The 12040-nt window shown below is 44.7% G+C and overlaps 1 protein-coding gene across 3 annotated transcripts in view; it reads right to left on the bottom strand.

Annotated features, from left to right (window-relative positions):
• Positions 1–896: 896 nt before the first annotated feature.
• The window catches only part of LOC146341093 (TANK-binding kinase 1-binding protein 1-like), a 48955-nt gene continuing 37811 nt past the window's right edge, over positions 897–12040 (bottom strand). For 2 of the 3 annotated variants that reach the window (XM_084804737.1, XM_084804739.1), the window contains one exon: positions 897–4769. In XM_084804737.1, the coding sequence (XP_084660863.1) occupies positions 4664–4769 (106 nt within the window). In that variant the 3' untranslated portion in view covers positions 897–4663. The remainder of the gene's footprint in view (positions 4770–12040) is intronic. The other variant, XM_084804738.1, reaches the window with a different exon arrangement.

Raw genomic sequence — 12040 nt, 5'->3', positions numbered from 1 at the left:
CCAGGATTATGGGAGTTGTAGTCCAACACATCTGGAGGGCGCCAGGTTGAGGAAGGCTGACTTACAACAATATGAAATTCAGCAAGTGACCTTATCCCCCTAAGTTTTGTAGTCCACATTAATGCAGACTGCATGTATTTGACCCTACAGCTGTCTTCCTTTTGTAAACCTCAATTAAATCAACGAATATCCACATGGATTGTTCGATTGTGAAAACAGAAACAAAGGGAAACAGGACCCCCTGGAGCCCTCTAGCACCTCTCTGCCATCTGCACTCCAACACTTCTGCATTAGCCCCTCCACATGATGCCATTCTCTATCTGTCCACAGTCTGGGAGACAGCTTTGTCTCCCCGATTTTTGTTTGGCTCCATGCAGTGTGGCACATTCGATCCAGCTTATGGAAAGTCATCACTGTGTTCTCTTTGAATAATGCATCATTGTCAAGGACCCTGTCGCACCTCGTGAGGCATGGGTAATCTGGACAAGGTTGAATTTGACATGCCAGCAATAAAGAAGCAAAACAGATAAAAATCCAGACACAAAACAAGAAGCACAACTTGGCTTGAGTTAAGACTGACAGGATCCTTTCTGTATGCAAGTTCAAAGGGGGTGGGGGAGGAATGACAACACATATAACCATTACATTCTCCCAGTGTAAGTTTGATCAAAGGTGCGCAGAAGGTAGATCAGGATCTACCGGCAGATTTCTGGGTGATCTGAAATAGACTGGAAATGATTTCTGACTCCCATTTCTTTAACAATGGCAATAACAAAATGATTTCCCTCCTGCTCTTACATTATACTGCTGAAATGAAAAAAGCTTGGGATAAACAGCAACGGATTTTTGTACGGAAGGACCGCGAGCTCAGTTCAGGTACTCAAAAACAAATTCCTGGGCTCAGAATTATTTAATTCTTCAGGGAATGCAAATGAACTGGATGTTTCTTCATCAAATGCATTATCTTATTACAAATCCTTGAGTTAAAAAAAGCGTGACTAGAAATATGACAAAATTTGAAGGTACATTATTAGAACATATGGTCAATACAAAAGGATTAGTTTCTAAAATGTATTCACATTTTATCGAAATACATACAAATATGTCAGATGGACTGAAAACAATATGGGAAGATGATATTGGGATAACAATAGAATAAAAGGTATGGGATAAAGTATGGACGAAACAATCAAAGAAAACTATCAACTTTTCTCAGGGAGAATGTGTTGAAATTGTTACACTGATGGTATATCATGGCAGTAATTCTGGCAAGAGCAGCTAACACAAACAACACAAAATGTTGGAGAAATTGTAATCAGCAAGGATTGTATATCCATATACGGTGGGCATGTACTGTTGTGTCACAGTTTTGGAACATTGTATTCTCAAAAGTGGCAAATTGCCACTTAATTGCGTTCATGCTGATGGCAGCCTGAAGAGTCATAGCTAAAAGTTGGAAAACTGCAGAACTTCTAACACTGAAATCTTGGTATGCAGAACTGTGGCAAATAGCCATGGCAGAAAAACTGACGTACCAACTGAAACTAGTTAAAGGCAAAGGCAAAACATCTGACTTTCATAAAATATGGCAGGATTTTATTTTATATACTAATCAGGGATATACACAGCAATATTTATCAAAGCCTTTCCTCAGACTACGGAAAAGAGACTAAATTTAATCTGTTAAGGTAAAGAATTATAAAGAAGCACTCCAAACAGCCTACTATGGATTCTATCTAAATTTTGGTTTGTAAGGTAAAGGGGGAAATATATTTATACATTAAGAGAGCAATCCTATGGCCACTAGACACTGTCTAGAAGGCCATAGGATATGCTGTTTTCCAGGAACTGATCTCGAGGTCAGTTCCTGGAAAACCACCTCCCCGCATATCCATGCTGCCTCAGAGGCAGCACGGAGAAGCCCTGTCCTCTGTACTTGGAAGAGGAGTGCGGAGTGACTGAAAAGGGGCGGTGCTGGGGGCATTCGGGGGTGGGGAGAGCGTACAGCAGCCTCCTCTCCCGGTTGACATCCCCCACCTCCCCACGGGTGAAACCGGCTGTCTAGCAGAAAATAGCAGGGCAGGAGAGGCGCCGAGGGAACAATCCCCCCCATGCCTCTCCTACCTTGCTTTGGATAGGCGGTCGCCTCCAAGTTTGGAGGCGGCCGCCTATCTTGATAGGACTGTGCCCCAAATGTATTTTATTTATTTATTTCTATACCACCCAATAGCTGAAGCATTCCATAGTAGTCTCTGTCAATAAGTAGATTTAAATCCAATGTGTTTCTTTTTTTTCTTTCTGTTGGTTTGTTTAATTTTGTTTTGAAAAACTAATAAAACTTTTTTTTTTACAGAATTCTTTAATTCTAAGTCTTTTGCACCAGTCTCAGTTGGTGGGTCATGGGGTTCTAGTAAAAACAAAGTAGATCTCGCAAGCCTGAAGTCTGCCCACCCCCGTGCAGAACTGAAACTAGTGAGTTGAAGGCTGCATTGGATTGTTGTTGTTCAGTCGTTCAGTCGTGTCCGACTCTTCGTGACCCCATGGACCATAGCACGCCAGGCCTTCCTGTCCTGCGCTCTCTCCCGGAGCGTGCTCAAGTTCATATTCATTGCATCCGTGATGCTATCTAGCCATCTCATCCTCTGCCGTCCCCTTCTCCTTTTGCCTTCAGTCTTTCCCAGCATCAGGGTCTTTTCCAGGGAGTTTTCTCTTTGCATTAGGTGGCCAAAATATTGGAGCTTCAGCTTCATTATCTGTCCTTCCAATGAGCACTCAGGGTTGATTTCCTTTAGGATGGACTGATTTGACCTCCTTGCAGTCCAGGGCACTCGTAAGAGTCTTCTCCAGCACCACAGTTCGAAAGCATCAATTCTTCGGCGCTCAGCCTTCCTTATAGTCCAGCTCTCACAGCCATACATTACTACTGGGAAAACCATAGCTTTGATTAGACGGACCTTTGTCGGCAAGGTGATGTCTCTGCTTCTTACTATGCTGTCTAGGTTGGCCATAGCTTTCCTCCTCAGGAGCAAGCGTCTTTTAATTTCATGGCTACAGTCACCGTCTGCGGTGATCTTGGAGCCCAAGAAAGTAAAATCTGTCACTGCTTCCATTTCTTCCCCTTCTATATGCCAGGAAGTGATGGGGCCAGATGCCATGATCTTCGTTTTTTTAATGTTGAGTTTCAAACCAGCTTTTGCACTCTCCTCTTTCACCCTCAACAAGAGGCTCTTTAGATCCTCTTCGCTTTCTGCCATTAGGGTGGTATCGTCTGCGTATCGGAGGTTGTTGATAATTCTCCCAGCAATCTTAATTCCGACCTCTGATTCATCCAACCCGGCATTTCTCATGATGTACTCTGCATATAAGTTAAATAAGCAGGGTGACAATATGCAGCCTTGTCGTACTCCTTTCCCAATTTTGAACCAATCAGTTGTTCCATGTCCGGTTCTTACTGTTGCTTCTTGACCCTCGTACAGGTTTCTCAGGAGACAGGTAAGGTGGTCTGGTACTCCCATCACTTTAAGAATTTGCCACAGTTTGTTGTGATCCACACAATCAAAGGCTTTAGCGTAGTCAATGAAGCAGAAATAGACGTTTTTCTGGAATTCTCTTGCTTTCTCCATGATGCAGCGAATGTTGGCGATTTGATCTCTAGTTCCTCTGCCTCTTCTAAACCCAGCTTGTACTTCCGGTAGTTCTCGGTTCGCATACTGCTGAAGCCTAGCTTGTAGGATTTTGAGCATCACCTTGCTGGCATGTGAAATGAGCGCAATTGTGCGGTAGTTTGAACACTCTTTGGCGTTGCCCTTCTTTGGAATTGGAATGTAAACTGACCTTTTCCAGTCTTGTGGCCACTGTTGAGTGTTCCAGATTTGTTGGCATATTGAATGCAGCACTTTAACAGCATCATCTTTTAGGATTTTAAATAGCTCGGCTGGAATACTGTCATCTCCGCTAGCTTTGTTGTTACTAATGCTTCCTAAGGCCCACTTGACTTCACTCTCGAGGATGTCCGGCTCAAGTTCAGTGACCGCACTATCATGGCTATCAGGGACATTCAGATCTTTCCTGTATAGTTCTTCTGTGTATTCTTGCCACCTCTTCTAAATCTCATCTGCTTCTGTTAGGTCCCTGCCTTCTTTGTCCTTGATCATGCCCGTCTTTGCACAAAACATTCCCTTGAGATCTCCAATTTTCTTGAAGAGATCTCTAGTCTTTCCCATTCTGTTGTTTTCCTCGATTTCTTTGCATTGTTCATTTAAGAAGGCCTTCTTGTCTCTCCTTGCTATTCTCTGGAACTCTGCATTCAGTTGGCTATATCTTCCCCTTTCTCCCTTGCTTTTCGCTTCCCTTCTTTCGTGAGCTACTTGTAAAGCCTCATCAGACAGCCACTTTGCTTTCTTGCATTTCTTTTTCTTTGGGATGGATTTCGTTGCTGCCTCCTGAACAATGTTACGGACCTCCGTCCATAGTTCCTCAGGCACTCTGTCTATCAGGTCTAATCCCTTAAATCTATTCCTCACCTCCACTGTATATTCATCAGGGATATGATTTAGGTCATACCTGAACGGTTTAGTGGTTTTCCCGACGTTCTTCAATTTAAGCCGAAATTTTGCAAGCAGCAGCTCATGATCTGAGCCACAGTCAGCTCCAGGTCTTGTTTTTACTGACTGTATGGAGCTTCTCCATCTTTGGCTGCAAAGGACATAATCAATCTGATTTCGATATTGACCATCTGGTGATGTCCATGTGTAGAGTCGCCTCTTGTGCTGTTGGAAAAGAGTGTTTGCTATGATCAGCATGTTCTCTTGGCAAAACTCTATTAGCTTTTGTCCTGCTTCATTTTGTACACCAAGGCCATGCCTGCCTGTTATCCCGGTGATTTCTTGACTTCCTACTTTAGCATTCCAATCCCCTATGATGAAGAGGACATCTTTTTTTGGTGTTAGTTCTAGAAGGTGTTGTAGGTCTTCATAGAACCGATCAACCTCAGCTTCTTTGGCCCCAGTGGTTGGGGCATAGACTTGAATTACTGTGATGTTGAATGGTTTGCCTTGGATTCGTACTGAGATCATTCTATCATTTTTAAGATTGTACCCCAGTACTGCTTTTCCCACCCTTTTGTTGACTATGAGTGCTACTCCATTTCTTCTAAGGGATTCTTGCCCAGAATAGTAGATATGATGGTCACCTGAATTAAATTGGATTGCTGGATACCTAATAAAATGACCCTATGTGTTTTTCTAGAATCATTAAACGTGATCCACAGGACCAAAGGCCCTTTACCAGGTTCCCTGCATCTGAAGTGCAGTGGTTACAGGGAAAGGGCTTTCTTAGTAGCCGTGCCTCTAGTGTGGAATGGTCTCCCAGGAGGCCTACATGGGCCTACACTGATGTCATTTTTACTTTTTACCAAGCCCTTCAATCTAAACAATTTTTTATCTTCATGGGGTTCTTCTTACATTACTCTTTTAAGAATAGAGTTGAATTTTAGAATAGAATAGAATAGAATAGAATAGAATTTTAGTCTGTCATAGGGTTTTTTAAATGCTTTTTATTATATTCTTTAATTAGGTATTGTAAGCAGCCCTGGGAATTCATTTGAAGGGTTATACATAACTAATTAACGTAATCACTTTAATACCATTGATCTGCAGTGTGGTTTCAGGTAGTCCCCACGGTCACAAAGAAAGGAAAAGAAGAAAACACTGAAGGCCTTGAACAAACGCTCTGCCCAGCTCCTTTGGTTTTTAGATGTAGCTGTACTAAACACACAGAAGGGAAGGGGAAGCGGGTACTGCATTGCCATGTCACAAAGATATTTGTCAGCTGAAGCACTCTCTCCCTGAAAAGTAGTGTCTTTCACTGTTCTCAGTGACATGGAGAGAACAAAACTATTCATAACTACCTGATGCCTGGCAAGACCTCCACTTTGCTTTCACCGATGAGTCTGGTACTGCTGCACCAGAGCATGGAAGGAATTAGTGTTTCCATTCAGAGGCCTTACCAAGCAGCCTGTCAAGTACGGGCAAATAAAAGGAAGTACTTCTTCACACAGCGCAGAGTTACATTATGGAACTCGCAACCACAATATGCAATGATGGCCGCCAACTTGGATGGTTTTAAAAGGAGATTAGACTAAGGATGGATAAGGCTATCAGTGGCTACTAGTCGTGATGGCTATATATAACCTGCAGTATCAGAGGTGCTGGGTCTCTGTATACCAGTTGCTGAAAAACAGCAGTGGGAGGGTGCTAGTGCATTCATGTCCTATTTATGGACTTCTCATGGTCATCTGGTTGGCCACTGTGTGAACAGAATGCTGGAGTGGACAAACCTTTGGTCTGATCCAGTACAGCTCTTCTTATATGTTTATGTTAATGAAAGGAACAGGGTCTGCAAAGAACAAGCAAACCAAAATAGCAGTTTGCCACACGTTTTTTTTAAATCCCTATATCATTTTAGACTGGCTTAGAGGTTAGATTAAAAGATTAGATATGTTGTTTAAAAAAAATGCTTTAACTGCTCAGAATTATTCTAGTAAAGCACGGGACATCTGCAAGTTCACTGTCTATTTTTAGACTGGTTTAAAAAGACTATAGATAGTGAAGGAAGGGAAGAAACAGAGTATGAGGCAAGTTTTATGGATGACTTTGTAAAGTTAAATGATCTCTCTTTGCCAAATAGTAGAATGAAGCTTGAACAAACAGGCTACTGGATAACCGACACCTTTTCCATCTTGTGAATATACATTTCCAACAAATATGTTATTATTCAAGTCATCTGTAGAGTTTAATAAATAATTTGGAAAAAATGAGGGGAAAGATGAAATCAGGTCATATGAGAAGAATTAGAATGTGCCCACATAGTCGTATAAAGGCCTTTTATATGTGGGTAAACATGTGTACTGTTGGGTTGCAAGTCCCCAGTTCACGTCTTCATCAAGAACTCACCAGGTAACAAACTGTGTTCTCAGCTTCAGCTCTCTTTTTCCCTCTGGCACACCTCCAACATCCATAAGAAAGGACTAATAATACTTTCACTTCAGAAGGCTGTTGTAAGGATTACTGAGGTAATATGTGCGAAGCACTTAGCACATTTACAAAAAGAGCTATATAAAGAGTCGTCTTATATTTACTAGATGAAGGGCCTGTGAAATTTCACATGGGCAGGAAAGGGCACCATTGTTTTCCCCTCATCCCTTTCCCTCATTCCCCCTTCCCCTCATATCACCCTGCCTGTCAGCCTTCTGCACTAAGCTCCCACATACATACGTACGTCCTTCCCGCCCCCATCTCTCTCTCATTCTCTCTCAAACACATACAGAGAAACCCCGTGTTCCCCTGCCTCCTTGCCTTCTCCCATCATTCACCATATTCCTGACTGCCAAAATTATACCACCATAGAGCAAAAAACGCTGCCATTCGAGCTGCTCTGCCCCATCTCTACTGCTTTGTTTTGAGGGAAAGAGGAAGCTGCAGCAGTGGAAGGACACTGGTGAAAGCATGGAGTAGTGGCAGAGTGCAGGGGATTCGACCCTAACCGCACAATGCAGGTCTTGCCAGCAACTGGTTGCGGGGGGCAAGAGGTTATCTGGGGTGCACCCTTTGACTGCTACATTAATTCTGAGACAGCAAGCTCATGACATGGCAAATTTAAGTACCGTCAACCGAATTATCCACTAATGCACTTGTTAGCAAGGCAGAGGTCACATCTACTAATGCTCGAAGGGAACCATATGAAGTGGATCACGATCCACTTCAGGACCCAGTGGGCGGAAATGAGCAGGGAAGGGAGAAGGATGGAGAGCGCATTTAGCCACTAGGTAGCCGTCTTCTCTGAATTTCAGCTGAGTCAGGATGATGACTAAGCATTCCTATTTTACAGAGGAGGTGATCAGCAGAAGCAAAATACTTACTGTTCATTCAAAACCACAGTCCCTTTTCTCCCTTCATGCCTCCATGCAGAGTTCAAAGATCTATGGCTCAGAGGCCTCTTTTCTCACTCAGCACAAGTAAAGAGCGAGGTAGGTGTCACATCAGCTCCCTTTGACACATTTTAAATTCACACTTCACACCCCCTTTCTATAATCCCTCTTCCCCTTCTCTCTTCAAACCTCGATTAATTAAAAAGAACATGCAAATCAAAATGCCAGATTTAAAAAAAAATAAGCAAAAGGCAAAACCTCATCTTTCAAAACCTCCTCCACCAGGGTTCATCATACACCCTGCCAAAGTGTATGCCTTGTTAAAAACAAAAAACCACAAAACAAACGGTTCTTTCACCTATCAAATAGGCATCCCTCTTTTTCATTTTGCATGGACGCCCTTTTCTCAAGCCACAAAAGGTAGTATCTAATAGAGGACCGTGGTCTAGCTAATTAAAACCACTCGTACAACTTGGCCACCTCTCTGGAAGTTTGAACATTTCAGTCTGTTGCAGCAAAAACAATGAAGAGTCCTGTAGCACCTTGAACAGTGGTGTCATGGAGGCAGGGCTCGCAGGGACGCAGCCCCGGCACTTTTTCATTAGCAGGGACTCTGATGTCATCTGCCACCCCCCTCAGAATTCCCTGTTCCCTCTGAGCTTAGCTGCAATCCTCACTGTAGCTGTGGGGGGAATGAATTTTCCAAGCAACAACATATTCTTCCATGTTGGAATGCAAAGTATTTGGGATGACTTGGTCTGGAACAGGCAAAGAAGACCGATTCGCTTTGCCAAAAACGTGCTTCTGGTGGAGATGAAAACTCCTAGAACTGGTTTGTTGATATGGATCGACACAGCTGCCTGGAATTTTCGGACTGCCCTTGAAGACTGTCACAGTGAGCTCCTGCGTTTCCAAATGTACCACTACACCACTGTGTGTGTGTATGTGTGTGTAGTTCAATCCAGCTGGGTGTGTGGACGTTTCTGTTGGAGGGGGAGGGGGGATATAATGAAGGAGCTTAGGGAAGGCTAATGTGTAATGTTGGGGCACTACGGGAGTGTGAAAGGGGGCTGTTTAAATGAGAAGGGATCTGTCCATGAGGGCTGAGTTGAGAGGGTGAAGCTTCCACATCATATTTTGAAAATCTAAAATGTTCATGTGGGACTGAGTGGGTGAAAAGGATTTTAACACCCCTCCATTTTTCCTCAGACATCCAATTGAAATACCCGTGCCTTACTCTCAGCTGCACTGTTTTTGGATCCCAGTTGAAGGCTATATATCTTACAAGGTTGTATAATCTTAGAAGGGGGCGTAGGGGACATGGCTGTGACTGTCACGAAGGGACCTTGCACTTCTGAATTTGCCACTGCACTAGTGATCTTGAATGAATTCGTTATGGCAAAACGCTTTTGTGGACTAGAGTCTGTTTCATCAGATGCATCTGATGAAGACGTCTCTAGCTGACGAAAGCGTAGGCCATAATCAACCCATTCATTTTTAAGGTGCTACAGGACTCTTTTGTTTTTGCTACAACTCACCCAAGCAGATCTCATTTGGGGGAGCGCAGGACACTGTTTCAGTGCTTCTAAGTCCCACACGCGGGACATATGGGGAAGTCTGACAGAAACTGGTGGGCTTTGGGTGGGCTTTGCAGTCCTTTGCCCCCACCCCCCGAGCTTTCATCGGTCACTGCTGCCATAAGGAACAGCAAGGAGGTCTCAACTGTCCAAATGCCCTCCACTCCCTGGAAGCCAGAGAAGGCTGGTGGCTCCGATTTTGGTGGGGCTGTGTGTCCATTCTGGGTTTTAGTCAGAACCAGCCAGAACTCTAATGGAGGTATCCAAGGTGCTGATGCCTTTTTGGGGCAAGGGTTCAGCACTTTGGATAGGTCTTTTAGAGTTCTGGCTGGTTCTTCTGACTAAAACCCAGAATGGATTCACAGCCCCCCAAAATCAGAGCCACCAGCCTCCACTGCTGGAACAAAAACATCTGGAGCAACCTGTCCATAGTTGCTCAGGGGGGATATTCTCTTTTATGGCAACCCTGGAACATTCGAAGAGCAGCAGTAGGAACAGTCACAGAGGCAGCACTTGCTAAGGCCTGGTGAGTGGACACTTTTCATACACACCCTCCTGAACCTTCATTAGTCTTCACTGCATTTTTTTTTTAAAAAATCTTAATTGCGCATTAATATTTGCTTATTGCGAATCACCTTGAGGCATGTTGTAAGGTGGAAAGGTGGGATATTATTGGAGGCACAGCTGTATATGTTTTCCTATTCCCTTTCTATTGTAGTTGGTGGAATGGAATTTATTTTTTAAAAATGCAAATAACTTATTTTTAAAATAATTTTTATTGGTATAATGAATCCCTATGAGATTTCATAAGGCGGCACTTGGAATGTTGGGGGTGGGGAGGAGAATAATTGCTGTGTAAAGAAAACACAGGAGCAGGAGCAGCAGCTAACTGAGTGAGATAGCCTTATTGTCTGGTCTTTTAAACCGGCAGATTTTTTGATGATTGAATAAATGTTCCAAATACATATATATGGACTGATGCAGCTGGCTCTTCATGGGACGCTCTTTGTCAAGGTACAAACATCTCCTCTGGTACTTTGCTGCACTCTCCTAGGAATGGGGGAAAATTTCTCCCCGAAACTTCGGGGGGCCGAGTGCCAACGTATTCGGCCCCCCGAAGTAGTTTCGGGGAGAAATTCTCCGCACCCCCCCGCACTCCGCACCCCCCCCCCAGGATGGGACTTACCTTTCACGAATGTCCCTCCTGGCGGCGGGTCCCGGCGGCGGTTCGGCAGGTCTTCGACAGGGGCAGGGGCGGCAGCCGGTCTTTTGACCGGCTGCCGCCGCCGCCATTCCAAGAAAAGTAAAAAAAAAACAACGCCCCCGTGATAGGCTACGTGACGATTAACGTAGCCTATCACGGCTAGATTTGCAAAGTCAGCCGTGATAGGCTATGTAAATTGTCACGTAGCCTATCACAGGTGACTTAAAAAAAAAAAAGCGCGTACGGCTAATGGCGGCCCCCATAGAGAGCCGCCATTCGCGCTCCTTATTTGGTCGCCGTAGTCTACGTAAAGATTTACGTAGACTACAGCGACCAAATAGGGAACGCGAATGGCGGCTCCCTATGGGGGCCGCCATTTGCGTACGCGCTTTTTTTTTTTTTTTTAAGTCACCCATGATAGGCTACGTGACGATTAACGTAGCCTATCACGGCTGACTTTGCAGATCTAGCCGTGATAGGCTACGTAAATCGTCACGTAGCCTATCACAGGGGCGTTTTTTTTTTTAACTTTTTATTTCGTGGCCAGGCGAGGCGAGGCGCCTCCTCCCTGGCCTGAATTTCGGCCGGGCGAGGCGGGAAGCCTCCCCCCCAGCCTGAATTTCGGCCAGGCGAGGAGGGAAGCCTCCCCACCCTGGCCTGAACTTCGGGGGGAGCAGCGAAGCGCCTCCCCCCCACCGCAAAGCAAGCTGCGAGACCAGGTAAGTGACTTTCGTGCACCCCTACTCTCAACTGAACGAGAGAGCACCCAACCGCCCCGAGGGCAGCTCTTTAAGAGGGGCATATGAACTGGGCCTCTGTCACAGCACGTCATTGTCACATGTGCATGACTTCTGAGTGTCTGAAACTTCGACCCATTATATCAGCCTTCCTCAGCCTGGCACCCTCTGGGTGTGTCAGACTTCAGCTCCCATCATTCCCAGCATGCTGGCTGGGGGTGGTGGGAGTTGTAGTCTGACACATCCGGAGGGAGCCAGGCTAGGGAAAGTTGGATGATATCCTCCCCAGCTATGATCTTTTACCCACAAAAGTTCACAGCTTTTCTAAGTATCCCCTATGTTACACCACAGATCGCACTACCGTCCTTCAATGGTGAGGTCTCCTTCTGCCACATCCCATCCTTCCAAGGTATCTTTTACTCCACAGGTGAGATGACAACCCATCCCAACCAAAACCTACTCTTCCCAAGCATCCTGTTTTACTGGAGATCCAGACAATGCTGCTTTCCATTTGTAGCGCTCCACCATGTCTTCCGTCTTCTTTCTTACCAGAAAAAAAATCCATTAAGGAAAAAAAGATGGAATAGCTGCACGA

The sequence above is a fragment of the Heloderma suspectum genome, chromosome 6 (genome assembly GCF_057233095.1).
Source record: "Heloderma suspectum isolate Gila_16-S chromosome 6, 16-S_ref, whole genome shotgun sequence".
In the NCBI taxonomy this organism is placed as follows: domain Eukaryota; kingdom Metazoa; phylum Chordata; class Lepidosauria; order Squamata; family Helodermatidae; genus Heloderma; species Heloderma suspectum.
This window is presented reverse-complemented; position numbering and strand designations above follow the sequence as displayed.